The following is a 27,961-nucleotide window of genomic DNA, read 5'->3' as shown; positions in this document are numbered from 1 at the left end:
TGAAAACAAAGCGCTAAACTTAAAAAGTCATAAGAGCAATAGCAGCAGGAAGAATGGTAGGTGGTAGAGACCTACCGCTGGTGTGTAAATGACTGTTTCATAAGGGCTGCGAATTTCTCATTTGCAGTACAAAATTATTGTAGTTCAGAACTTTAGTCCTATTGGCGTTCTAAAGGTAAAGCAAGACTGCAACTTCCAAAAGGCACTGAATTGTTAAAATAAAACTCGAGAACTATGAAAAAAAACTATATGCCTAGTTACCTGACGTCTTCTGGTAAAATTATAGATCATTTTAAAATCGTATAAAGGTGGGCAACCAGCTAAAAAGGATGGTATGCATACATTATGGGGCAAACAAATCAATTTTGAGTTAATTACCTTAACCTGTTGACCGCGACTGGAATTTCGCCGCGGTGCGGGTGATTTATGACTGGGCGTGGTCAGGACGGCCCCCAGCCGTCCTCCGCACACGCTCACCGTGACGTCGGATGGCCGGGGGCCGTCCGACGCACAGAAAATGTTATAGAAAATGAGACTGAACATGAAAGGGGATTTTATTACGGTCTCTGTGAGAGACAGTAACAGAGCAAGAATGAGACAGTTCTATCCAAACATACAGTGCTTAGAACAGCCTACCAGAAGCCCCTTAAACAAAAGGCAAAGGAGAGGACAGAAGAGATTTAACGGTATGCCTACTTTACATGCATTGTAACTAGAGAAACATGTTTCTTAAATACTAGAAAAATCCAGGTATTGTGTATATTTTGTGGAATAAGTTAGGGCTAGGTGAGCAGTGATTTGTAATTTCTTTTAGGTACGTTTCTTAGGTTTTCTGGCTATATCCTACAGCCGGCCATTTGCAGAAACAGATGCAGGAGGGTTGGTGGGATACCCCTAATGTTCAGGGGTCTCTTCTCTCATTGCACAACTGAGACTCAAGTGAGAGATGTTCATATTTCTCAGGTAATTGAAGACCAAGAGCCAGATGTACAACCAACAATTTTGAGATTCGCAAATTGCGTCACACTAGCAATTCGCAATTTGCGACTCGCAAAATGGGATGTACAACAGTGTTCATGACACTGTTTGCGATTCACAATGGGGTCGCAAATTGCGAGGCTCATAAACATTAATGAGCCACTCGCAATTTGCGACCCTATTGGGAATGGCTGACCCTCCCAGGTATTGTGGCCTGCTGGGCTCAGCAGACCATCATGTCTGGGACTGCTTTTAAATAAAGCATTTTTTTTATTGTAGCCCGTTTTCCTTAAAGGGAAACATGATGCATATAAAAAATAAAAATGAAACGTTTTGTTTCATTTTTTAAGGGCAGGTAGTGGTACTGCCTGCCCTTGAAAAAGTATTTTCACAGCCTTTCACAAAGTGGAAGCATTTGCGACTCCTTTACCAACCTCTTGAAGATGGTGGTAATTTGCGAGTGTTTTGCGACCGCAATTACGGTCGCAAAACATTGGCACATACCTTTATGGTCGCTATTAGGAAGGGAACGCCCCTTCCTAATATCGAGTCGCAAACCGTATTTAACGAGTCGCAAATAAATTGCGACTTGTACATGGCCCATGAGGCTCTTGAATGCGCCAACAGGACGCACACCCGTTTGCGCATGCAAAAACGGGTCGTACATCTGGCCCCAGGTTCTTTGCTTATTTAGCATTAGGAGCGTGTTCAGACCTTCTGATTCTTAACTATGTAACGTGACCCGGTCACTCTGCTAGATCAGGCTCAGTGGCTCTTCATAATTCCTAAATGTAGCAGTCATTAAAAATACTGTGCTTGATGCTGTCCGATCTGAAGTACCTGTCTTTAGTAGTTTCTAGGTCTTGATGCTGTTCAGACAAGTCTCAAGTCTGTCACATGTCCAAGAATCCCATGATTCAGTTGCTTATCTCTAAACAACCTCAAAGTGGCTTTTTGTATTTCCAAACTTCATTCATATTCATAAGAACCATGACAAAGTGAAAGAGCAGTTTGTTTTTAAGACGTTTGCTGGACATACTGTAGCAGAGTATAAAGTGTCCATTCGTGTGTTGTTAGTACAAGCACTATTCTTGAGATGCATTGTGAGCAGAAGAAATCTATCCATTAATTGAGTGAAGAACAGACATTCTAATTCTGAACGAAAAGAACAGGGCAGAGTATAATTTCCTACAAATGTGGTTTTCTGAATGGCTGAATCTACACAGGTATGTTACTCTGAGATCTACACACATTTAATACCGAAATTGAAAGTACTTCTACCTCCTCTTTGACATGGTTTGTTATTTCTTCTAGCGCAAGCTTTGGAAACAAATCCCTCGCTCACCATCTAGTTGTAATGGAAGAACTAGTCCGCAGAGACAAAAACAGGCCTTCAGTCGTGATGTGGTCTGTGGCCAATGAGCCGGCTTCTGAACTTCCGCAAGCTGAGTACTATTTCAAGTGAGTAGTTGGTATGTGTTTGCTTTATGGCACTGTATGAAGAGGGAAGGACATAAGAAAATCAGTGGTGTGGCAGAGAATTTGTTGGGTGTGGATTTCACCTCTTAGATTGGACAACATTTATACCAAGAATAAAGAAATCCAGGTTTGGAAAATGCCTTCATTGCCTGCATTGTTCACTAGAGAGGGCTCACCTAGGTTACCATTAACTGGGCTCGTGTTTCATCATACATTAACATTTATGTTCAAAACACAGGCATGTTGGGTGATTTACTATGGCATTACATATTGACACGCCATCGTCAAGTACACATTGACATTTGCCTAACAGAGTACTTGGAAGTAGTAGATTATAGTACACACAAAAGGTCGATGAACCATCTACAAGCATGCCCTGTTATGAGTGCAGGTCAGACTTTATACTTAAACAAGCATTTACAATGCAATTGGTCTCGCAGCATTAAAGTTTGAGTTACTGGCATTGTAAATGACAATGATTTGCATTAAAAAAAATGTTTTTAATTTTCAATTATGCAAGATTAAATATTAGGGCCATGCTCAAAGCGTGGGGTTAAGAGGAGGGTTAGGTTTTTCACGCTATTTCTAAGAAACAATGTTGATTGATAAAACAAAGTATTTTCATGGGTATGACCGAATACAAGCTTTCAAAGAAGTTCAACCCCACCTTTCACGGATTGTCAGTTTCAATGTAATGTAAAGCAAATCGCACTTCAGATTGTGTTCAATGCAAACATTTTACTAACACTGTAGTCGTCATACATGCACCGAGAAGAAACAGATCTAACAATTCACAGTACTTAAAACACAAAAAATAAATATATGCCAGCATAAACTGGAATACATGTAAGGCAAGAAGCCCCCGTATATTTATGATAAACGTTATCCAACAGATACTCGGCTATCACTAGTGACACAACTGTGATTTAAGTCATATTCAACCCAAAACGATCTCAATGAGAAAGCAGCTGAAGTACAAAACACGAGTCCTAAGCACACGACCAGCTAAGCCCACAGCCATTACGAAGTAGCAACCAAAAAAAAAAACTATCAACATTATGAAATTCTGAGAAAATACACAGACAGAAGAAGCCAAGCATTTGTCATTTTTATATTGAACAGGTGCATCAAGCCATAGTTGAGCACTTTACCGATTTAAAAGCCATACAAGGAATATTAGTTTTGTTACCTCGAACAGCACCGTGTAATGGCATGGGAGATAGGGCAGGCATGAAACGTAATCAGCTGACTACCTTGGGATGCATTGCTAACATTAACCTGCTGTGGATCAGAACTGATCAAACAGATATTAGACTGATTATCATCAGTTTAGTACAAACCACGAGGCTGATGTTCATTATACACATCAACTAAGTCGAGTGATGGCAAAGGTTGCTATGTTCCACCACTAAACACCGCCCCCTCTAACCCATCCCTACCACCACCAGCTCAAAAAGAAGGGAAACAAGCAACACGGGAGAGAGGGGATGGGAGAGGGTGGATGAGAGAGAGAGAGCGAGGTTCAGAACTGCGCACAGAGCCTCCTCCTCCCGCACGGCACCGCATGATGAATGCCGCAGAGATAAAATGTCACGAATTTTAATTCCGCGACCAGCGCAGAATGATTTTAAAATGAGAGCGAGAAAGCACCGATTTTGACATTTGCCCGTCCCCTGCTCTGTCTCCCCTCCCCGCTCCAACCCGCGGATTCGTCATCTTTCGAGGTGTCTCCCATGCCTCACAGGCACACTTACAAAAAAATATAGGTGTCGCGAAGAGGCGTGGAAGCAAGTAGGGAATTTAAAAATGCACTGTCGCTGCTATAGGTCACTCACGATAAAAAAACAAGACGTGAGCGTGCACATCCCGGAAGTTCGGGAGCGTCACGCCTGTCCTGGGGAGGACTTCCGTCTTCTGCAGGACGTCTTCTGCCCACAGAGTGGCTGGCCCATCGGAGTAGTGGTGACGCGGGGCTCCCATGCCCGAGGGAAGCCCCGCAGAGTCTGAAGAAGTCATGAATGGCGATGTGGTGAGTGGGGCTTAGCTGTACTAGGGGCGGCGGGGGTGTGTGTCTGTGTGTGCGTGCATGAAGGTGCACTCGTGTGTGTGCCTGCGTGTGTGTCTCTGTGTGTGCGCTCGTGTGTGTGTGTGTCTGCGTGTGTCTCTGTGTGTGTGCGTGAGTGTCAGAAGCGAAAGCAGGGGGAGGTGTGGCTGTGTGTGTTGGAGCTTCCCAGGAGACAGGAGATGTGCACATGCGCGCGTGGCCCGCTCCGATCTGATTCTTGAAGAAGTCAGGAAAGGCGATGTGGTGAGTGGGGCTTAGCTGTACTGGGGCGGCGGGGGTGTGTGTCTGTGTGTTCGTGCATGTAGGTGCACTCGTGTGTGTGCCTGCGTGTGTGTCTCTGTGTGTGCGCTCATGTGTGTGTGTGCCTGCGTGTGTCTCTCTGTGTGTGCGCTCGTGTGTGTGTGTCTGTGCGTGTGTCTCTGTGTGTGTGTGTGTGTGTGCGTGCGTGTGAGAAGCGAAAGCAGGGGGAGGTGTGGCTGTGTGTGTTGGAGCTTCCCAGGAGACAGGAGATATGCACATGCACGCGTGGCCCGCTCCGATCTGATTCTTGAAGATGCGCGTGGCCATCTCTTGTCTCCTGGGAAGCTGAGCCGGTGACTATAGGTCTCTGGCGAGACCGCGCTTTCGCGCGGTAATCGCCACGAGACCTAAAAACAAAATAGGGGAGGAAGAGGACTAACCCAGGTGCGTTCTCCTTGATCAAATTTTATTATATCAAAACAGAGAACTCAGTTGTTGTACACCTGATAACTCTCATGTGTCTGAAAAAACAATGTTTTTTTTTGTAAAACCCTCACCCACCAGGGTTACCCATTGGCGGCATGCTTCATCATTGGGTCCATCACAATCTGATGCGGTCCACAGTAGGTGACACAGCGAGGATTTGCCTAGATGAGAGTGTGACAATAGGCCACCCTCTCCCCGGAGGAACCAAGATGCACTATTAATGCACCCTCCCCTTGTTTCTCACAGTTTGCAAGCTGGGAGAAACAAGGGGAAGGAAGAGGGTGGGGCGAGTGAGGAAAAATGCAGGAACATAACAGTGTACATACATGCCAACAGACAATTCAGGTGGGAAGATTTTTAAACAAAAAAAAACCTTTTTGTTGGTCTCCCTCCTAAACCTGCAAATTGTTTCAATGTACTTTAATGGGGAAAATTAAATCCCACTATTTTTTTTTTTATCTCCCTCTTTCTAGTTGTAAAATGTTGGCATGTATGTAGCACATATTCACATCCTTTACAACCTTGTCACCCGTTCCCATAAAACATAGCAGGGCAGCCAGAACAAAGAACTGCAGGCCTAATTTAAAATTTCCTTTTCAAATGCATGTTATTAGTTCGATATATTGGAGGGTCCATGTAAGAAACAATACAACTGTTTTATTTGTATTTTAAGTGAGCCCTTGTTTCACCTCTAAGACGTTGATCTGAGGAATATGCATCTGTGTATTGCCTCTATGTTGGGCTCAGAACATTAGAAAAGGAAAGAGATCATGGCCTTGAGTTTTTTAGAACGATCATTTTACACTATCCTCTGCATGAAATGCTGTGGCCTGGCTGCACATGTTGGGCACAACAATTCCCAAAATTCTACTGAAGCGTCACTTGTTGATGGGGCGGCTGGCTCCACCCAGTCTCGCGCCCCCCCTTGAGGAGGCACGCGCCGCGCGAGTCTGGCAGAGCGGAGCAGCAGGTGAGTGTGGATCCCTGGTTAATCGTCCGAGTGGATTATGGGGCGGTAACAGAAAATAGGTAAATGTGGGGATAACCATTAGAGGGCAGCGAGGGACCACAATGGCGGAGCCACTATTTTGTGAAAGGGTGTGTGATTCTAGTACCTGTAATGGCATCTTGTGCTAATGTGCAAGAACTGCCGTTGGTTGACTTGGATCCCTTTGCCGTGTTAATCCTCCGAAAGGTCTCCAGCAAGGGTAGTCGTTGCTTTTGTGTTAAATTACATTTTTGGTAGGTAGATAAGGGAATGGTGTACCGATCGACCTATTTATCTCTTTACCCTCCAGCCCCCATATCTGCCCCTGTTATAAATCATATACGTTTATTGTTGTACATGCCCCAGGCGCTCGCACTCCTAAGTTTGAATCCAGGGTAACCGCCTCGGTTCTCCGCGCGCTTTGCTTGGCAGACGGGCGGAGCGCCAGCCAATGGCGACGACGGTCTCTGGTGTGGGCGTGGTCGGCCTCGCACGCGTTCGCTTTGTGTTGCTCAAGGAGCCCGCGCGCCCCACCCTCCATGCTGATTCCAGGACAACAAAGGGGGCGCGAGGCACTGGATGGAGCGCGCGTGCGCGCGGCTCCGAGCAAGCCTGTCCCCTCGAACGCTATTCATGTGTTGGAGACACGTGTGGACAATGGCGCGCTTTGTAATGGGACGCTAATCACAACCCCGCCAAACCTAACGAGGAACCTAATGGCTAGCCATACAGGGTTGTGGAAATGTTCACCAAGGTACTAGTGCCGTACTCCTTTTTTAATACACAGCAATTCCAGAATCTACAATGTACGTAACTTTGTCCAGATTACTGATGTTTCACGGGTTTAGTATATTCGCTGGCAGCACGCATCTCGGTGAGCGAAAAATGTCAGCATTTTCGCAGCATATTTTTAGATGATACTAGTATGCCCTCGACCGCCTGCATGCTCTTGTGAGCTAGACTCCAAACCAATCTTCCCCTCATCATAGACACTATTGAGCATGGTTTCGCACATGCTTTGTCTGCACATAGTAGTCTTCGTGCGCTGTTATTGATAAGGGAAAATAAATACCCTTTCGGGTTGTTCCGGTCATCCCTCACCCCCTGTCGGGTTCATATATGCCCTGTCCAGGACTGTTTAAAGAAGCCGAGTTAACTGGCTGAACGTCTGTACTTGTTGTCTGACCACTGTTAGTCCGCTGCCTCCCTTTAGCCAAAGGCAGGGAAACACTTGAAATTGGGGCGTTTGACGGCGGCAGTTTAATGGACAAATCACTGAAAACCCTCTTTATTACTGTTGGCCATTGAACACCCGAAGTGAATGGGGCACAATTGCGAGCGTTAGTGTAAACTAGTGCGAGTCGGGACCACAACGCTGCTCCATGTCTTCAACGCTTCCTCCCTGGAATCGAAGGGTGTTCATATTACCAAACATACGGTCATCGAACTCCTTTTGATTGTGGTTCCGCAGATGAATATTATTTAGGGAGAGGTAGTCGTAACATTGTCAAAAGGGACGGCGGGTGTTCTGAAACGTTCTTGGATCCACTTTGTTTTGCACCCATGCCTCAGCCCTACAACAACTTCACAATACAACTAGATTGCGCAACTCGCCAGCACGCTGCTTTGTTTGGGTTTGGAAAACATCACCCCGCCTTTCTAGCACTGAAGATCAAATTACTGGGCTCGATTGGAGAAAACATCAGAGCCGAGAATATTATTCAAAATCACGTCTTCAGCGGTTTCTTGAAGTTTAAAGATGGTAGCCACAAGTAGAGAGCATAGGGTCTTTAAATTACGAGCTGCCAAGAAGGAAAAGGAGCGGCCGCCGTGGTTGTGTAGTGGCTGCGGGGGACCGAGACAAATGAGATCGGGTGAATAGGACCTGGAGGCTTGGTAAGGGATGTTGCTTCAGTGCTGGGAAAACGTTTTACTCGTGGAATCCATCAATTAGGGGTTAAAGATGTGGCTACAAAAGAGGGTAGAGTGTGTGGTGTGTGTCTGTGTGTGCGTGTATGTATGTGCACTCGTGTGTGTGCCTGCGTGTGTGTGTCTGCCTGCGTGTGTGTGTCTGTGTGTGCGCTCGTGTGTGTGTGTGTGTGTCTGCGTGTGTCTCTCTGTGTGTGCGCTCGTGTGTGTGTGTGTGTGCGCGTGTCTCTCTGTGTGTGTGTGTGTGCGTGCGTGTGAGAAGCGAAAGCAGGGGGAGGTGTGGCTGTGTGTGTTGGAGCTTCCCAGGAGACAGGAGATGTGCACACGCGCGCGTGGCCCGCTCCAATCCGATCCGATTCTTGAAGATGCGCGTGGCCATCTCTTGTCTCCTGGGAAGCTGAGCCGGTGAATATAGGTCTCTGGCGAGACCGCGCTTTCGCGCGGTAATCGCCACAAGATCTAATATTGAATGTGTCCACTTTTCTTGCGACTCACACAAAAGACCACAGGCTTCGCATAGTGTGATCCTGGGCAGGAGTAGAGGAAATAGTTTTGTTTTTGAATGCACTTTATGCATCGCATGAGAAGCATTACTTTTAACCCTTTCATAGCTGCCACTTTTTCAGATCGCCTATGTATGACATATCCATATTTTAACTGTGCATATGAGTGACATTCGCTTGTCAAATGTATGACACTTTGTGTGACACTTCTCAGTTATTACACAAGGCGAGTGAATTTAAAACGCATTCACAGGCCTCGAAAAACCTTACAAATATTGACAGACATGCAGGTCAAGTAACTGTTAATTATCTGCTCGACCTTTGAAGCGGAAGCAATACTGTCTAGTCTCTTTTTTTAAAATAGTAGGATGCATGAAGGTTGAGAGGCTTTATGTGCCAAATCTTTATCAAAGGATAACTATTTTATTGTGTGCAGGACATTTCAAATGTAGGTTCCAGTAAAACCAGCATTCTCATGAAAACATTTGACAGTCCAGTAATTTCTTTTCTCTGGGTGTCAGCTGCTCTCAAGTAACCAATGTTTCAAAAAAACAGAAGCATGTCTCTACAACACTACAGTGCGACATGAGGTTAAGTGTAAGTCAGAAAAAGATTACACTTGTAAACTGTACTTACTGTGAAGTAATTACATGACTAAGAAGTTGTACATTGCCCTCTGCTGTCATAAAGTGATCAGGAAAGCTTTCTATGAAATTAGTATTTAAGGACACAACACCCTCCCCTTGCCCACCCCAGCCTTACCTCTGTAATCTAAACAAAAGTCATCTCAAAGCAATTATTGGATGGTGTGTGCGCCTGACCCACTGACTGTAATGCTCTGCTTGAATGTTTAAAATTTTTTTTTGCAGTTTTATATTGCGCAGATTGCACCCGAAGGTATTGGAGCGCTTTAAATGAGCAGTAGTTACACTAGACAAGGACACACATTTTTTTCCCAGGCACTGGGAGAGAAAGTGATTTGCTCAGAATCAAAGGATGTTGAGCCGATGTCAAGAGTGTATCCAATATTAAAGTGAACAACTCAAACGTCACAGGGCATTATGTATCACACTCAGAGGTACTCATATAATGACAGTGACATAGGTAACATGCAAGCACTAACAGCCACATTACAACTGACCACGTTATGAGTGATGTAATATGTGAGGTCATGAGCAGTGCATGCGGGGACGTACATTATAGTTATCAGCGGTACCTATAATTGCTGAATTTCCATTGTTTTGTGCATGTATAATCTGAGCCTAAGTATAACGTCCCTGTAACCTTTCATTTTCTCAGTGAATTTCCAATGTTTTTTAACATTTTATTTCCTAACTATAACGTCCCTGTAAGCTTTGTTTTATGCCGTGAACTTCTAAGATTTTTAATGCTATTTCCTAACTAGAACGCTCCTGTAACCTTTGCTTTTTTTAGTTAATTTCTGCATTCTTTTATTATTATTTTTGTAACTGTAACATTAGCGGATGGGTTTGTGAGTGACTGTGTCGTAAAGTGGGTGTGAGTGGCTATATGAATGTGTGAGTGGGTGTGTGAATGACTATGGGTCTGTGAGTGGGTGTATAGTAGTTTAGTGGGTGTGTGTTTGTGAGTGGCTCTATTAATGATGGCAAATGGATAAATGAGAGGCTATATCGGTCTGTGAGTGGGTTTACAATTAGTTTAGTGAGTGTGGGAGGGGCCGTATGGGTTTGTGAGGGATCTTATGAGTGTATTCGTGGGTGTGTGAGTGCTTGTTTGTGGAGCATGCAAGTTGATTTGTGCATTTATTTACTTATAGTCATTTAAATAAAGGACCACATAGTCTCATGTCATCAGGCGAGAAGTAAGTGAACGTGTGATGTTTGAGTCTCTGGGCATGAGAGTGTCTATGTGAGTGCCTGATTGGGTCTGTCGGTGGGTGTGGGTCTGTGAGTGGATAGTGTCTGTTCGGGTCTGTTAGTGGGTGTGTGAGTGTTCCAGTGAGCCTGCATGGATATGTGAGTGGATGTAGGAGTGTGTCAATAGGTCTGTAAATGGGTGTGAGTGTCTGAGTGGGTCTGTGATTGGCTGCATGACTGTGAGTGGGGCTCTGAGTGGGTGTTTAATTGTCTGTCAGGGTCTGTTAATGGGTGTGTGAGTGATTTTGGTGGTGTGAGTTTCTGGTTGGCTCTGTAAGTCGGTGTGTTAGTGCCTACATCTCTGAGTGTAGGGGTGAGAGCCTCTGTGGGTCTGTTAGTTGATGTATAAGTGGATGCATGCGTCTGTAAGTGGATGTGTGGGTACCTCCATAGATTTGGGAGCCTGTGAGTACCTGTGTGGCTGTTTGAGGAGGTCTTTCAGTGCCTGCACCGAAGACCAGCTAACCACCACCCTCGCCCGGAGCCTGCAACCTCAGACAGTGGATCGACGACTGCACCAACACCCTCGCCCCGATCAAGAAACCTTCCAACAGTCACACCAGCAAGAAAGCCAGCTGGTTCACTGAAGACCTCCAGACCTCCAAACGAATCTGCCGAAAGCTAGAAAAGAAATGGCACCGCGAACGGACACCGGAAAGCCGCGCAGCCCACAAGAACGCTACACGCAGACATCATCACCTCATCAGATCCGACAAAAGGCCCTCCTTCAAAAACCGCCTAGACAGCAACGCACACAACAGCAAAGAGCTCTTCAACATCGTGAAGGAACTCTCCAATACCAACGACATCCCACGTTCGCAAGAGCTGTGCAACGCCCTTACCACCTTCTTCCATCGCACGATCGCAGACTTCCACGGCAGCTTCAAAGCCACTACCGCCCGACAACCAATGAGACCTCCGTCACCATGGCCACCATCCGCACCGACGCCCCCTGCTTTCCTGGTCCAACATAGACGACGACAACACTATCAAAATCATGAACACCATCCACTCCGGATCTCCGTCAGATCCATGCCCACACCACATCTTCAACAAAGCCAGCGCCACCATCGCACCACACCTCCGGAAAGCCATCAACATCTTCTTTGAGACAGCAACATTCCCGGAGAGCTGGAAGCACGCCAAAATCAACGCCTTACTCATAATGGTAATGGTAATGGTAAAAGTACTTATAAAGCGCTGACATTCATCCTGAAAGGATATCATGGCGCTAAAATTAACAGTGTACGTGTAACTGGTGGTTGTTGTCAGTGATATGGTAGTTTATTGGGTCTTAGGGAACAGTGTTGTTTTGAGTTTTTTCCTAAAGGCAAGATGGTCGTCTGTGAGTCTCAAATCTGTCGGTAAGTTATTCCATAGATTAGCTGCCAAGTGTGAAAAGGTGCGGCCTCCCATCCTAGCCTTCCTTATTCTAGTGGTTGTTGCTCTTGCTGTGTATTGGGAGCGAAGATTTCTAGGTGGAACATAGAAGTTGATTCTGTTTTTTAGGATGATTGGACCTGTTTTGTGCAATGCTTTGTGGGTGAGGCATAGTATTTTGAATGTGGCTCTTTCTCTCATTGGCAGCCAGTGTAATGCTCTCAGACAGCTTGTAGCAGAGTCGTATTTTCTTTTATTACAGACGGCTTTTGCTGCCGCATTCTGAACAAGCTGTAATTTAGAGAATAAGTAATCTGCCATGCCAACGAAAAGGGAATTCCCATAGTCAAGTCTACTGATTAATAGTGACTGTACTAGGATCTTTCTACATTCCAAAGGAATCCATGGGAACACTCTTCGTAACATTTTCAGTAATGCAAAGCTTTTGCCACAGATGGTTATCACGTGGTTATTCATTGACAATTTATTGTCGATGTAGATTCCCAAGTTCCTTGCTGTCTGGGTAGGTTTGGGGGGGGCACCAAGAATGTTAGGCCACCATGTGTCATCCCAAAGTTGCTGGGATCCACCAAACAGTAAAATCTCCGATTTATCGGCATTTAATTTCAGGCAGTGATTGTGCATCCATCTGGATAGTTCAGAAAGACAGTTTATCAGTCTGTTTTTGGGATCTTCTTCCCCATCTAAGGCAATCATTAGTTGTGTATCATCGGCGTAAGAGCAGATGTTAACGCCCCACTTTTTGCCGATCTTGGCCAATGATGATACATAGACATTAAATAATGTTGGACTTAATGATGCCCCCTGTGGTACACCATACTTGATCTTACTGGGTGTGGAGTTGTAGCTGCCTAATCGGACAGATTGTGATCTGTCTGTTAAGAAAGATTCCAACCAGGTCAGTGCCTTTCCCTGCAGTCCTTTTGCGGCTAACATTTGCATCAGGAGGTTGTGAGATACGGTGTCAAAAGCCGCTGATAAGTCTAACAATATCAGGGCCACCGTTTTACCTTCATCAACCTGACTTCTGATGTCATCCAGTACTGCCAATAAGGTTGTTTCTGTACTGTTGTTTGACCTGAAGCCTGTCTGCGAGGCGTCGAGCAGGTCATTGCTTTCCAGATAGTTTGATAACTGTTTGTTCACTAATTTTTCCAATACCTTTGAAAGGTATGGCAACTGCGAGATGGGCCGATAGTTGGCGGGGTTGTTTATGTCTGAACCAGCTTTTTTAAGTAGGGGAGTCACTACTGCTGTCTTCCAGATAGCTGGAAATTCTGCTTGATCTAATGACTGATTTAATGCTTGCGCCACTGTTGGACCAATTGAGGGGATTAGTTGTTGAAAGATGTAATGTGGGCATGGGTCCAATGGTGAGCCCGATTTGATTTCTGACATGGTTTTAATTACTTCTTCCTCTGTAAAAGGGCCAAAGACAGAGCAGGTGGCCGTCTGGGGAGGCTCTGCGTTGACATGGTGTTCAATCAGTTCTTGATCATTGCTGGTGAAGGATGAATAAATCGTGTCTATTTTGTCAAAGAAATAATTGCTAATTTTGTCACATCCTTCCTGTGAGAGTGGTAGATGTGTTGTAAGACTAGGGGGGTTGCACAGTTCTTTAACTATTTTAAAAAGTTCTTTGGAGGAATGTTTGTGCTCTGATATTTGTCGGGAAAAGTAATCTTTTTTTGCTTTCCGAATAGCTGCGTTGTAAGATTTTAATTCTTTTTTGTAAATGGATCTGTCAAGCATGGTTTTACTCAGTCTCCATTTGTGTTCCAGCGTGGTGCATTTTCTTTTATGTACCTTGAGCTCTGGGCCATACCATTTTTCCGACATTGTTCGCCTAGTTGTACTTTTAATGGAGTTTATGGAACAGTGTTCAAGTGCGACATCGATGCTTTTCTGTAGATGGTGTATTTCTTGTTCAGTAGAGGAGCCTAAGTTAATGTGTTGGAAATTCTGGTGAAACTTCTCCAATGAGAATTTGCTCCAGTTTTTGGTTGTAGCTGGTTTCTGTGCCGTTGGTCTCACTTTATTTATAGGTAGTCTGATGGTGAAATCTATTCTATAGTGATCGGTCCACGTGAGAGGCGTAATGTTGTTGATAGTAGTGGTCTCGATATTTGTAAATATCAGGTCCAGTCTGTGACCGGCTTTATGTGTTTCCTGGTTGACTAGTTGTGTTAACTGTAGGATTTGCATGTTATCTGCAAGATGCCTGGTAAGCGGGTTATTATCGAACTCAAAATGTACGTTAAAGTCTCCTAATACTAGGATGTTTTTGTACTTTAAACAAGTGGGAAGAATCTGAGAAAGAAGTTGAGTGCTAAATTCAGTTGAACTCCCTGGAGGGTTATAAATGATGGCTCCTCCCATCAATAGATGGGAATCTAAGGAGATAGAATAGATCATGACTTCATGTTTACTATCCTGTTTAGGGGTTTCTTGAGTACATGTAAATTTCTCTTTATATAGCAGAGCTATCCCTCCACCCTTTTTGTTTTTGGGTCTGTTAAGGTGTAAAATCTTATACCCAATAGGGAGTGCAGTTGCGATGTCTGGAGTACTGTGGGTGTCAAGCCAAGTCTCCGTAAGGAACACTAGATCTGGTAGTAGTTGGTATAAAGTATCCCAGAGTTCGATTGAATGTTTGGGGAGAGATCTTGTATTCAAATAGATACAAGATATCTCAATATTGGTAGTGTTTCTTAGTGTAGGATCATCTGTGGATTTATTGACCCATCTACATGTCTTGCAGCCAAAAGATCCCGTAAGATTGGCAGGCTCCACTGAGGCACATGAAAGATGGCCCTGCAGGGGTTTGATATTAAGTAACTCATAAAACCCAAGGCTGACCCAAAGGATCTCAAGAACTTCCAGCCCATCTCCTTGCTCCCGTTCCCGGCAAAGGTCATCAAGAAGACCGTCAACAGGCAACTGACCCGCTACCTCAAGTAGAACAACATCCTGGACCTGTCCCAGTCAGGGTTCCGAAGCAACCACAGTACCGAAACTGCCCTCATCGCCGCAACAGATGACATTAGGACCCTGCTAGACAAATGAGAAACTGCGGCCCTCATCCTCCTGGACCTGCCAGCCGCCTTCAACATGGTCTACGACCACACCCTACGCACACGCCTTCACCACGCTGGTATCCGAGACAAGGCTCTGGAATGGACCACCTCCTTCCTCTCCAGCAGAACCCAGAGCGTCTGCCTCCCTCCCTTCCGCTCCGAAGCCACCAAGATGATCTGCGGCATACCCCAGAGCTCGTCCCTCAGCCCAACACTGTTCAACATTTACATGGCACCGCTTGCCCACGTCGCCCGACTGCATGACCACAACATCATCTCCTACGTCGACGACACCCAGCGGATTCTCTCCCTCACCAAGGACCACCACATCTCCAAAAGCAACCTCCATGAAGGAATGAAAGCCCATCACCGAGTGACAGCAGACTGAAGCTAAACTCAAACAAGACGGAAGTCCTCATCCTCGGAACCACCTCCTCGGCCTGGGATGACTTTTGGTGGCCAACAGCACTGGGAACAGCTCAAGACCCACCGACCACGCACGCAACCTAGGGTTCATCCTCGACTCCGCCCTCTCCTTGACTAAGCAGGTCAACGCCGTATTGTCCTCCTGCTTCAACACCCTCCGCATACTCCGCAAGATCAACAGATGGATCCCCACCGAAACTAGAAGAACGGTGATCCAGGCCCTTGTCAGGAGTAGGCTGGACTTCGGAAATGCCCTCTACGCAGGAGCTTTGGCCAAACTCCTAAAATGACTTCAACGCATCCATAACGCCTCTGCATGACTGATCCTTGCCATCCCTCGCCGCAGCCACATCACACCCCACGTAAGATACCTGCACTGGCTCCCCGTCAACAAAAGGATCACCTTCAAGCTCCTCACCCACGCACACAAGGCACTCCACAACACCGGACCAGCGTACCTCAAAAGACGACTCAGCATTCACACCCCCAACCACCAGGTCTGCTCCGGCGACCTCGCACTCACCACAGTCCCCCGCATCCGAAAAGCGACCTCCGGCGGCAGATCGTTCTCCCACCTTGCCGCCCAGACCTGGAACACCCTGCCCCTACGGCAAACCCAGGACCTGCTAACCTTCAGAAGACTCAAGACCTGTCTATTCGAGCAGTAGCAGCATTCCCACCCCCCTCTCCCCAGTACCTTGAGACCCTCACCGGTAAGTAGCGCCCTTTACAAATGTGTTAATTGATTGATTGCATGGTTTTCTGAGTGGGTGTATGATGCCTGCGTGACTGTCAGTGGGTTTGAGAGTGCTTGTGTGGTTCTGTCAGTGGGTACGAGAGTACAAGTGTGGGTCTGTGAGTGAGGCTGTGATTAGTTTTTATGGGTCTGTAAGTTGTTGTGTAAGTACCTGCATGGGTCTGTGAGTGCCTGTTTTAGTCTGTGAATGGGTCTGTCAGTGTCTACATAGGTGTGTGTGTATGGCTGGCTGTGTGGGTCTGTGAGTGGCTGTGAGACTGCCTTTGTGGGTCCATGAGTAGCTGTGGGAGTGCCTGTGTGGGTCTGTCAGTAGGTGTGCAAGTCGGTCTATGAATGGGTCTATGAGTGGCTGCATGAGTCTGTGAGTGGGTATGTGACTGCCTGTGTGGGTCTGTGAGTGCCTACATGGGTATGTGAGTGGGCCTGTGAGTGCCTTCGTGGCTGTGTGAGTGGATGTGTAAATGCCTGCACAGGTCTGTGAGTGGGTGCATGACTCCCTGTGCAGGTCTGTAAATTGGTATGAGAGTACCTGTGTGGGTGTCTGAGTGGATCCGAAAGTGTTATTATTTCTTCTTCAAAGTGCATCAAGATTCGTGGATCCATTGTGGATTTACACGGGGGCTGTGCTGAGCCTCCTGGGGGATCCATGGGTTCCCTAAATGGAAAAACCCCTGATATAACATAATTTCCTACCCAACATAGGTCTCTCTGCCACTCCTCTAACACACCCATGTGGTCAGGGTACCTCTACCCTAACTCCTTTAATAATTTATAAGATACATTTTAATACCCAGGAACATTTCCTGATACTTAAAATGGCGGCTGCACCCTCCTGGTCAGATTGTGGTCAGTCAATTACGGTGTTGCTGGTGGTGTGTGACACTGAGGATCTGTGTCCCTAGATATACAATTTTATTTTTCCCTTACCTCCGCAAACACTGAACGGGTTTACACCAAATCACAAAAAGAGTTCTGGAACAAGAACTACCTCTCTGTCATATTTGGTGTAATTCTGTCCTGAAGTTTGGGCTGTAGTCTTGTTCAAAATCCCTATGGGAAATTGCACGGAAAATGCAAATTTTTTGACCCCCTCCTTTTTCTCTGCCCTCACTTGATGGATCACTCCAAAACCTTCCATGCAGAACTAGACAAACCGGGCTCCTTTTTTTTTGGAAAACGTAGTGAAGATTCGTCAAACTGTGTGGCCATATAAGCCAGTCAAAAATCATATTTCCTGTAAAATCTAAGTGCGAACTGTAACTACTTACTGACGACTGCCAGTAGGTAATGTATGTGTATGTTAAAATAAACTAAAATCAATTCACATAGGGTGTCATTACGATGGTGGGAGGACCAGAGTCCACCCTCCATCGTGATGGGGATCAGGACTGCCCGCCATGCATGCAGCGGTCCTACACTCCAAATTAGGATGGTCGTTGCATCTTGCAATTTAACATTGCGGTGGGTGCTGCTGACTGCAGCACCCTTCACTATGTTACAAAAATGCAGGTTTGTGCATTTCAGTGCACTACGTGGCAGGCACCAGATGGTGCCTGGCACGTAGTGCAGTGAAATGTGGAAAGTGGGTACTATGGATACCCCCCCAGTGCACCCACACGTCCCCCCAACACAACCGGGCCCTGAAGCCAATCCCTTTCAGCCTGTGAATGGCGGTTCCACCGCCATACACCGGCTGGCGGGTATGAGGCATTGTAATTTGGCGGTCAGTGCATGATAGGCACCGCCACCATTTTGCGGATGTTGACCGCTCCGCCAGGCAATCAGACCGATTGCCTGTGGCGGATCCGTGGCGGACGGTCTTTGCAACTGCCACAGTCACGGTCGGATTCCCCCTGCCATCCTAATTTGGCGGGGAAAAATCGCGGTCCGATGGCAGAAGGCCTGCCACCGCACAGCTGATGGTGGCGGGCCTTCCACCATCATAATGACCCCCATAATTAGTATTCACTAAATGAATTATCAATTAATAAATAATTGGTATTCAATTATTAATAAAATTCCCACCCTCTACCCCTACAAAACTAGCAGCCTGCAACTAAAAATTTACTAAAAAAATAACTATTCCATAACTAACAAATTAAAAAAAAATAATTAACAATTGCGAATTAATTATTACTTAATTAACTTCGCACCCTGTACCTCTACAAACCTAGAATTCCGCAACTAAAATATACTTAAAATAAATCAGAATTCCATATTTTACATAAGGAAAAAAAATCTATTAAATAATTATTAAGCAATTAATATCTGTTAATATTACCTAGCTTCCCATCCTACAAACCGCGCAGCCGGCAACTAAAATATACATAAAAAAAATGAGTATCCATAATTTATATCATTAAAAATCAATGAAATAATTAACACTCAATAATTAATTGTTAATTATTCCCAAATTGACTTTCCACTCTATACCCCTGCAAACCTATCAGTCTGCAAGTAACATACAACAAATATAAATCAGTATTACGTAAATGACATAATAAATATCATATGAATAAAAATGTATGTAGTAATTTTTAATTACCTAGTTAACTTTCCACCCCATTCCCCTAGAAACCCAAACAATTTGTTACAACACTGTAAATTAGTATTATGTACTATAGAGCGTCACAACTACATGTCATGGTGGAATGGTCCCAACGTGAGTCAGATTGACACTGGCTACATATGGATCGAGCAGTGGCTCGGAGGACGATTTGGGATATGCTCTGGAAACCGAGGGCGGACCGACCCGCAAATATATATCTAAGCCCTCCCACCAGAACGACTTTGACTATATGGGATATGATACTAAAACAGATGGAATGGAAAACATTCCCTTCAACCTTCAGCCCCATACATCACATCCCAGCGTTCCCTCCTGCGATGCAGCCCGGGCCCTTCCATGCGTGGTAGGAGGAGGGTTGCCTTACTTTAGCTGATATCTTCCATAACTGGGACATATTGACCTTTGAAAACTGCCAAAGGAACTTTTATCTCCCTGTATGGTTTGCGGTTGCTGGGGTAGCGAGCAATGAGGAATATAGTGGTACTGGGGATTTATTAAAGTAACAACGGTAAAAAGGACTGTAGGCCGATGTAAAGTAGCTTTTCAGTTCCGCCAGGACTCCCGAGTTGTACATCCATTGGAAGGTCTTCTCACTCTCAGGGGGCGTTGAGCGGAAATGGAAAGAAAGAAAGAAAACGCCACATTACTGGACTGCGCTGTTTATCTGACACACGTGAGGGGTAGGGAAAGGACGTGAGGGGGATCACCAGGGACCATCACCGGTTGTTGTGTTTCCTTACTGAGGCGGCACCTTATGCACTCCCGTCCCTTATCCACCCAACCGCCCTTTAACCGTTTCCTCCCTCCGACTGAAAGAGTCCCCGTATACGAGCCCGTACCTTGCGGTGCCACACTTCTCCAGGTGAAGTGTGGCTGGGCGGAGCGTGGTTCCGTTGGCCTCCTGGCTGTACTGCTGTCGGTCTCTCCCCGTCTCCTGCTTCAGTCTCCTTCAGCAATCCGGTTCCGGGTTCCTTCCGTCCAGCGGCGAAGACGTCCGATGCTTCCTGTGCTGCTCCGGCGTTCACGCCCTCCTGTTCGAAACCTCGCGTTATCAGCGCCGTCATGGGAGATGATTGGACATCAGGGGATGACGTCACCGATGAAGGCCCCGCCTCCGGGTAAGCCCAGGCGGCCGTGGAAGGTGTACGAACATCCTGTGTGCGCCGAGGCGGAAACGAAGAGGGACAAACATCAGTAGCAGAGTCGTGGCAGGTAGGAACCCCCTGACACATCCCCCCCCCAGGATTTCCCCGATCGGGGGAAAGAGGAAACCGGGACAAGAAGTCAGCATTGCCCTAGTCAAGACCCTTGCGGTGTCGAACTTCAATCTGGAAGGGCTGGAGAGCAAGAAACCAGCGAAGGATGCGGTCATTGTGGCCACGGTTGTGTTGCAGCCAGGTCAAAGGGGCATGGTCCGTATACAGGACAAAAGGACGACCCTCCAGATAGTACCAGTACCGGAGCTTGTCCACACTCCAGCGGACAGCCAAACACTCTTTCTCAATGGTGGAGTAAGCCTGTTCTCTGGGGAAGAGCTTACGACTGATGAAAAGAACCGGTCTCTCGAGTCCATCAGAGTCCTCCTGGGAAAGGACTGCCCCTATACCCACCGCAGAGGCATCAGTCTGAAGAATGAAAGGCTTCCTATAGTTCGGTGAAACCAGAACAGGTGAAGTGGTAAGGACAGTTTGTAACGCCTGGAAAACGTTCGATTCTTTAGGACCAGGGGCTGGCAATCTCGGGGACGACTGTGATTTCTTCAATAAGTCCGTAAGAGGACTGGCTAATTCAGCAAACTGTGGAATGAAGCGCCTGTAGTACCCCACTAAACCCAAGAAAGCCCTCAACTCCCTTTTGGTTTTGGGATAGGGAAGTTCCAGGATAGCCTTTACTTTCTCAGTCTGGGGTTCGATCAGTCCATTGCCCAACACGTACCCCAGGTACTTAACCTTTTTGAAGGCCACTCTGGTTTTCTTGGCATTAATGTGGAACCCCGTGGTACGTAGACTAGAGAGTATGTTCTCGAGATGCTCTTTGTGATCTTCCCACGTTTTACTAAAGACAACAATGTCGTCCAAATAAGCGGAAGAATACTGCTGGTGGGAGGATAGGACTGTATCCATTGCTCTTTGGAACGTGGCCGGTGCTCCATGTAGGCCAAAAGGAAGAACAGTAAAGTGAAAATGGCCTGAGGGGGTGGAGAAGGCTGTTTTCTCTTGATCTGCTGGGTGTAGGGGAATCTGCCAATACCCCTTGGTGAGATCAATAGTTGTAATATATTGTGCCTCACCAAGACGCTCCAGCAGTTCATCCACGCGAGGCAGTGGATAGGCATCCTGTTTTGAGACCCTATTGACAGCTCGAAAGTCAATGCAAAAACGGGTACTGCCATCCGGTTTGGGAACAAGAACAACCGGAGAACACCAGTTGCTTTTAGAGGGCACCAGAACTCAACATCTGGTCGATTTCGTCCTGAAATGCTTGTCTTCTGGCCTCAGGGATCCTATAGGGTTTTTGTTTTACTACAGTACCCTGTGGAGTGGGAATTGTGTGTACCGCTATGTTGGTTTTCCCGGGTTGGTCAGAAAAGACATCCTTATAACGGAGAAGTAGGGTCAGTATCTCTTCTCTTTGAGCCTCCGTTATTTCTGGGTTGATAGGAGTGTTGTGTACCGAATGAGGTACGGTCTCAACTGTTTGTACCGATTGGGGAGGTTTTCCCAACCATTTTTTTAGGAGGTTAATGTGGTACATTTGGGTCTTATTCCCTTTTACACGTAACACATAGGTGGTCTTTCCTATTTTCCGGAGAACCTCAAAAGGTCCTTGCCACTCTTTCTTGAGCTTGTGTGTAGAGGATGGCAACAACACTAAAGCCCAGTCGCCCACATCCAATTCCCTCCATTTTTTTCCTTTGTCGTAAAAGGTCTTTTGTTTCTTTTGAGCTACAGCTAGATGCTCATGGGCCAGCGTTCTTAGTTTATGGAGCCTAGTCTGAAGTTGTCGTGTATAGTCCAAGAGGGCCTCTGCCTCTTGGGCTCCCTCTTTTTCCCAACTGTCCTTCGTAATCTCCAGTAATGTCCTGGGAGCACGACCGAACAGTAACTCGAACGGGGATGTACCCAGACTAGCTTGTTTTTGACTTCGAAGAACAAAAAGGGCCAAAGGCAACAACTGGTCCCAATTCTTACCATCCCCGGACAAAAGCTTCTTCAGCGTGAGTTTTAGGCTACCATTATATCTCGCGACTAGGCCATCTGTCTGGGGATGGTATACAGAGGTTTTAATATGCTTGACTCCTAGTTGTTTACACACTTGGGCCATTAGCCGTGATACAAATGGGGTTCCTTGGTCAGTAATGATTTCGCGAGGAAAGCCCATTCGGGAAAAGACTTCCACCAAATTCTGAGCGATGGCTGTAGAAGTGGCCGCTCTGAGAGGGAAGGCCTCGGGGTACCGAGTGGCATAGTCCACTAAGACCAGGGCATACAAAATTCCTCGTGTTGATTTTGGCAATGGACCAATAAGGTCCATTCCTACCCTGTCAAACGGCTTCCCGATGATGGGTAGGGGGTTCAGAGGAACCGGTGGGGGAACGTAGGGATTTCTACGCTGGCAAATCTGGCACTCCTGACAATAACGTTGTATCTGTGCGTATACTCCAGGCCAAAAGAAATGTTTTAGGATGGCCTGTCCTGTCTTTTCTGCCCCTGAATGGCCTGCCAGTAAATGTGCATGTGCAAAAAACAGTATCTGGTCTCTGAAGTCGACAGGAACTAAGAGTTGTGGGGTGTCATCGGGTTTGGCTAACCTGTACAACAACCCGTTTTTCTCAATAAAGGTGGGGAAGGTTCTCAGCGAAGGATCCTGACCGGAGCGGGCGATTTGCCAAGCATTGGAAAGTGTAGCGTCATTCAACTGTGCTGTTCTAAAGTGTGTATCTCTAGCCCAGGGCTCAGGAACAAGCAGTGCATTTCGTGGATCAGTTTGCAAGGCATCCTTTAACAGTGCAGAAAACCCCGGGTTATCAGTGCCTATGATCACGGGCTCCGGCAGAGAAGGCATAACTCCCACCACTACTTCCGTTACAGTTCCTGCAGCGGTACACAGACTAACGGTGGCTAGGGGATATTCCCTAACGTCCCCATGAACACAGCGTATATGCACAGTTTTTTCAGCCATTAAACACGAGGGAGGTACCAGTTCTTGTCGTACAACCGAGTGTTTACACCCGGAGTCTAGTAGTGCCCTTACTACTTTCCCGTGTATGGTGACACTTACGTAAAATACTGGTCCAGTTTCTTCTGCAAAGAGAAGGGAATACGGTGCGTAACTGACATCCATGGGTTCTTCATCCCTTTCTTTTGGGTTTTTTCTGCAAAACCTCGCTATGTGTCCCCACTCTCCACAATCGTAACATTGAGGACCAGGAGTAGGTTGTACTTCAGGTTTGGAATAACGTGGGCGCTGAGGTTCAAACAAAGGTTTTACATACTTTTTCTCGACTCTTGCTGGTAAGGGTTTCAGAGGTTTTTCTGGTTCTTTCACCGGGGGACGACCCTGGGCACGGGCATAAGAAGTAGCCATTTCAATGGCATGTTCTAGAGTTAGTCCTGCGTGCTGTTTCAACCAGCGTTGTGTGCCATAGGGGAGTGCCTCTAGAAATTGTTCGAGGTATATTTTATTCATTACATCGTCTATGTTACCTTCCTGTGGTTTCAACCAAAGGTCTGCGGCTGCTTTTAGTTTATAAAACAGAGTTTTAGGAAGATCCCCAGGGGTACCGCGTTCCTGTCGGAATTTGAGTCTGTGAGTTTCTTCATCTACGCCCAACCGGTCCAAGATATATTTCTTTACGACGGCATACACTGCAGTGCCGTCTCTATTGATCATTTGGTAAGCGGATTGGGCCTCGCCTGTTAGCAAGGGTGCAAGATAGAATGGCCACCTATCCCCCGGCCAAGCACTGGCCCTGGCAGCCCTTTCAAAGTTAAGGAAGAAAGCCAAAGGATCATCACCCGGAGTGAACTTTTGTAGCGGTACAACAGTACCGGGGGCGTTCGTTCTACCTTGACCCAACACAGTCATAAGTTGATTCTGTCCCTCAGCCAATTTCACCAGGTTATCAACTTGAGCCTGTATGGCGTTAGAAAATGTTGTGCGGTCAGTGTCAGCCTGAGTAGCGGTTTGGCCTATTGCCCACTCAAGTTTGTCCTGGGCCTCTTTCATTTGCTGTATTAGGGCTTCCATCTTGTATCAGAGGACGGTTCAGAGGGGAATCCGAGTCACGGCACCACTTGTAAGGTTTGCGGTTGCTGGGGTAGCGAGCAATGAGGAATATAGTGGTACTGGGGATTTATTAAAGTAACAACGGTAAAAAGGACTGTAGGCCGATGTAAAGTCGCTTTTCTGTTCCGCCAGGACTCCCGAGTTGTACATCCGTTGGAAGGTCTTCTCACTCTCAGGGGGCGTTGAGCGGAAATGGAAAGAAAGAAAGAAAACGCCACATTACTGGACTGCGCTGTTTATCTGACACACGTGAGGGGTAGGGAAAGGACGTGAGGGGGATCACCAGGGACCATCACCGGTTGTTGTGTTTCCTTACTGAGGCGGCACCTTATGCACTCCCGTCCCTTATCCACCCAACCGCCCTTTAACCGTTTCCTCCCTCCGACTGAAAGAGTCCCCGTATACAAGCCCGTACCTTGCGGTGCCACACTTCTCCAGGTGAAGTGTGGCTGGGCGGAGCGTGGTTCCGTTGGCCTCCTGGCTGTACTGCTGTCGGTCTCTCCCCGTCTCCTGCTTCGGTCTCCTTCAGCAATCCGGTTCCGGGTTCCTTCCGTCCAGCGGCGAAGACGTCCGATGCTTCCTGTGCTGCTCCGGCGTTCGCGCCCTCCTGTTCGAAACCTCGCGTTATCAGTGCCGTCGTGGGAGATGATTGGACATCAGGGGATGACGTCACCGATGAAGGCCCCGCCTCCGGGTAAGCCCAGGCGGCCGTGGAAAGTGTACGAACATCCTGTGTGCGCCGAGGTGGAAACGAAGAGGGACAAACATCAGTAGCAGAGTTGTGGCAGGTAGGAACCCCCTGACACTCCCACACACAGAATACTTTCACTATATCCAACTGCGACACTGGGTCCTTCAGCCTGACGTTAGAGAGGGAGCCACGAGGGAACTCACTGCAATAGAACGCTTTGTAATGGGGATGGGGACAATGAAAGAAGCCATCTCCTACCTTTACTCGCTACTGTTAAAAACACTACCGCCCAGTCCCCCACGACACCCTGCATTCTGGGAACGCACATTAGGTCACGACATTACAGAGGCACAATGGAAGTGATAGTGGCGAGACATCAGACGACACAACCACTCGCTGGGACAATGGGAACCACACTATAAGATTCTCTTCGACTGGTACTTATGCCCCATAAAATTAAAAAAGATATTCCTAAACACCTTGGACCTCTGTTGGCACGGTTGTGGCTTACTGGGGGACTTCCGCCATATATAGTGAGACTGCCTGACAATTCGGAATTTTTGGACTGAAATCCTAGCCCAAATCAAGGAGATTCTCCATTAACCGATTCCAGAAACTCCAGACTTTGCACTCTTAGGTCTCAAAAATATTTACCACCACCCAATTAGAGTTATACTTACAACCAGTCCCATTCCCATTCCCAATAATCAGTTGGTTGGCAGTGTAGAAGGTCCAATGTTATTATAACAAACAAACTCTGCCAGAGGAGCTCCTTGCGACCTAACCCCATGAGGTTCACCAAGAAGACTGCTGGCACACTGTCAGAACATCACATATATGCTGTTACATTTCGAAACCGTTACCTAAGATGGAAAAATACAAGTTGGTACAGGTTGGTGCAGAGGGAAAGACCATATATGGGAGACAAAGCGCTCTTGGTTTAGCTCTTCCTAGATTAGCAAGGTCGTATGGGTGACTCCCTTCTGCTGACTCCGAGAGAGTCCGTCCCGTACCCCCCCGGAATGTGGTTATCCGGGCTCCTCCTTCTACCTATAATCTTGACAGGCCTTACGAGCAGAGACAGCAGTTTGCAACAGTTGGGCTATTTCTCAGGGGAACGGCTTCGGTGTAATGCTTGAATAAGGTCTGCTAATGTAGGACTTCGAGCGAGGCCACAAAATGGCGTCGGTCAAGTCAAGCAAGTTTAAAACGTGCAATGCGGTGTATGTTAGAACCCTAAATTACTGCATTTCGAGTGTATGCTAGCGTTTGCGTACTTGTGGTAATTAATCTAGATACATCATGCTAATCTTAAACAACGATTATATGCTTCATAGAACCGAAAATCAATTCCGGTTCCTCAAACCCTCCTTTTAGCGTGATGTAGCTAAGGAAAACGGGAACACTAATCTTGGAAAACCTCCTCATCAATAGCCATTAGTTCATGAATCTCCTGTTGGAGCATCTGAATCTTGGCGGGAACTGGGGCAGGGACGCACATGGTTGTCACCCTGGAAGCACAATAGGAGCAACAAGCCGGACGACATTATATAAGGACGCAACAGGTGAAAATGACACCGGCCGCTCCAGCCAATCTTAGCAACATTTTCCACCCCCATGTGGTCAGAAGACTCTAGAACCAGCCGGACAGTGACCGGGATCCATTTTCGGTATGCATTTCAGCCGCTATGCGATGCAGCTTCTGGATGGCCAGATGGACAGTCGGGGCGGAGTCTGGGATATATACGCAGCAGGATCTGCCAATCACTCTGCAGGCTCCGCCTCGATCAGCCAGGATAACGTCCAAAACCATACGGTTTTGGAGCGAAACAAGCCTGATCGCCTGAAGTTCTACCGTAATATTAGTCATGATATCAGTAGTGATATTAATGACATTTTCTACTATTCTGGACAACCTTCTTATTTCTCTGCTATTAAATATAGGTCCCGAGAATGGAACCAAACTTTTGCTAAAATCAGTGATCTGCTGCAAGGAGGTGTCAGTCTGATCAACTTCCGTTGCTATGAGCTGTCTACGTTGCCTATTGAGTACTGCTCTTGCTGAGTGTAGCTGGTGTGTTCTATGATAGTCGGACGGTGCTATGTATACAGGCGGGTACAAGAAGGACAGATAGCACTGCCCAGCCCAACCTCGGGGTAACCAAGTGTAAGCATTTTCCCCGCATACGAAATACACATTGGGTGGCGTTAATAATGGCGGACTACTAAATATCTCCATGCGATAAGTGTAATTGCAAATACTGTCACCAACCTGTACATGCCCCATCCCCTGTACACAGAAATCAGAGGAGGTATTCAAAATTGGAATGGGTACAATGCGTTCACTGGTAACATTTCTGACAACAAAATGTTGGAAGTACTGGGAATCATTAAAATTGGCAAAATCGTAAAGTTCATCCTTTAACCAAGTACTATTCTCGACCTCAGTATACATATTCATACAGGCTTCTGTATCCAACGATCCCTGTCCCCCATTACCTTCTGGATCAAATCCCTGATGCTTTTCAATATATGCTAAGATCATACTATAGTCTTTCTCGGTGTATTGTTTGGGATTTTCTACATAATGATTGTACATAGCGGAAAACATTTTAAACCATGCTTCACAACTTCCTAAATAGGACAAGGGTAGCGAGAGGAACAGATCATGTTTGTGCATAACAGAAGGCAGAAGCCCACAAACGCAGCAGTCAGTAATGTTGGTAGCACTGTGTGTCTGATGGAGTATTTCTACAAATACATTTTTCGCATAGGTCTGGAGATGTCGTTCTTTGTGGAGTGCTAAGGTGAACATGAAATGCTCAGGAGGTGCAACAGTAGAAGGTAAAAGAGTTTGCAAAGAGTATTTATGCTCTAAATATATGAATAAGCCCATAAAAATAGCTATTATGACAGTTATTACCAACACAAAGGTTACCTTGAACCTCGTGGTCCAGGTTAAAAACATTGGTTCATAGAATGGCACGTATCGAGGTGCAATGGGAAGTTCTTCTTCGAGTACAATACGACCAAAAGGGTACATTCCTAGCTAAAAGTCCAAAAATAAACTCGGGCCTAGCAGTCTGTTCTGCCAGAGGGTTCTTCTCCCTGTGTCCGTCAGAGTCTCACAGGCAGACTCCGATCATTCATCTCAAGAAACAAAGAGTTGTGGTCAGAATGATCCG

The 27,961-nt window shown here is 46.5% G+C and overlaps 1 protein-coding gene across 1 annotated transcript in view; it reads left to right on the top strand.

Moving 5' to 3' along the window:
* Positions 1-27,961, top strand: part of GUSB (glucuronidase beta) — a 240,522-nt gene that overhangs the window by 123,092 nt on the left and 89,469 nt on the right. Inside the window, exon 8 of the mRNA XM_086954621.1 lies at positions 2,293-2,439. Within this exon, the coding sequence (XP_086810747.1) occupies positions 2,293-2,439 (147 nt within the window). The remainder of the gene's footprint in view (positions 1-2,292; positions 2,440-27,961) is intronic.

This window comes from Lissotriton vulgaris, chromosome 2_1, assembly GCF_964263255.1.
Source record: "Lissotriton vulgaris chromosome 2_1, aLisVul1.2, whole genome shotgun sequence".
Taxonomy (NCBI): Eukaryota; Metazoa; Chordata; class Amphibia; order Caudata; family Salamandridae; genus Lissotriton; species Lissotriton vulgaris.
The sequence above is the reverse complement of the archived record's forward strand: the minus strand, read 5'-3'. Positions and strand labels throughout refer to the sequence as shown.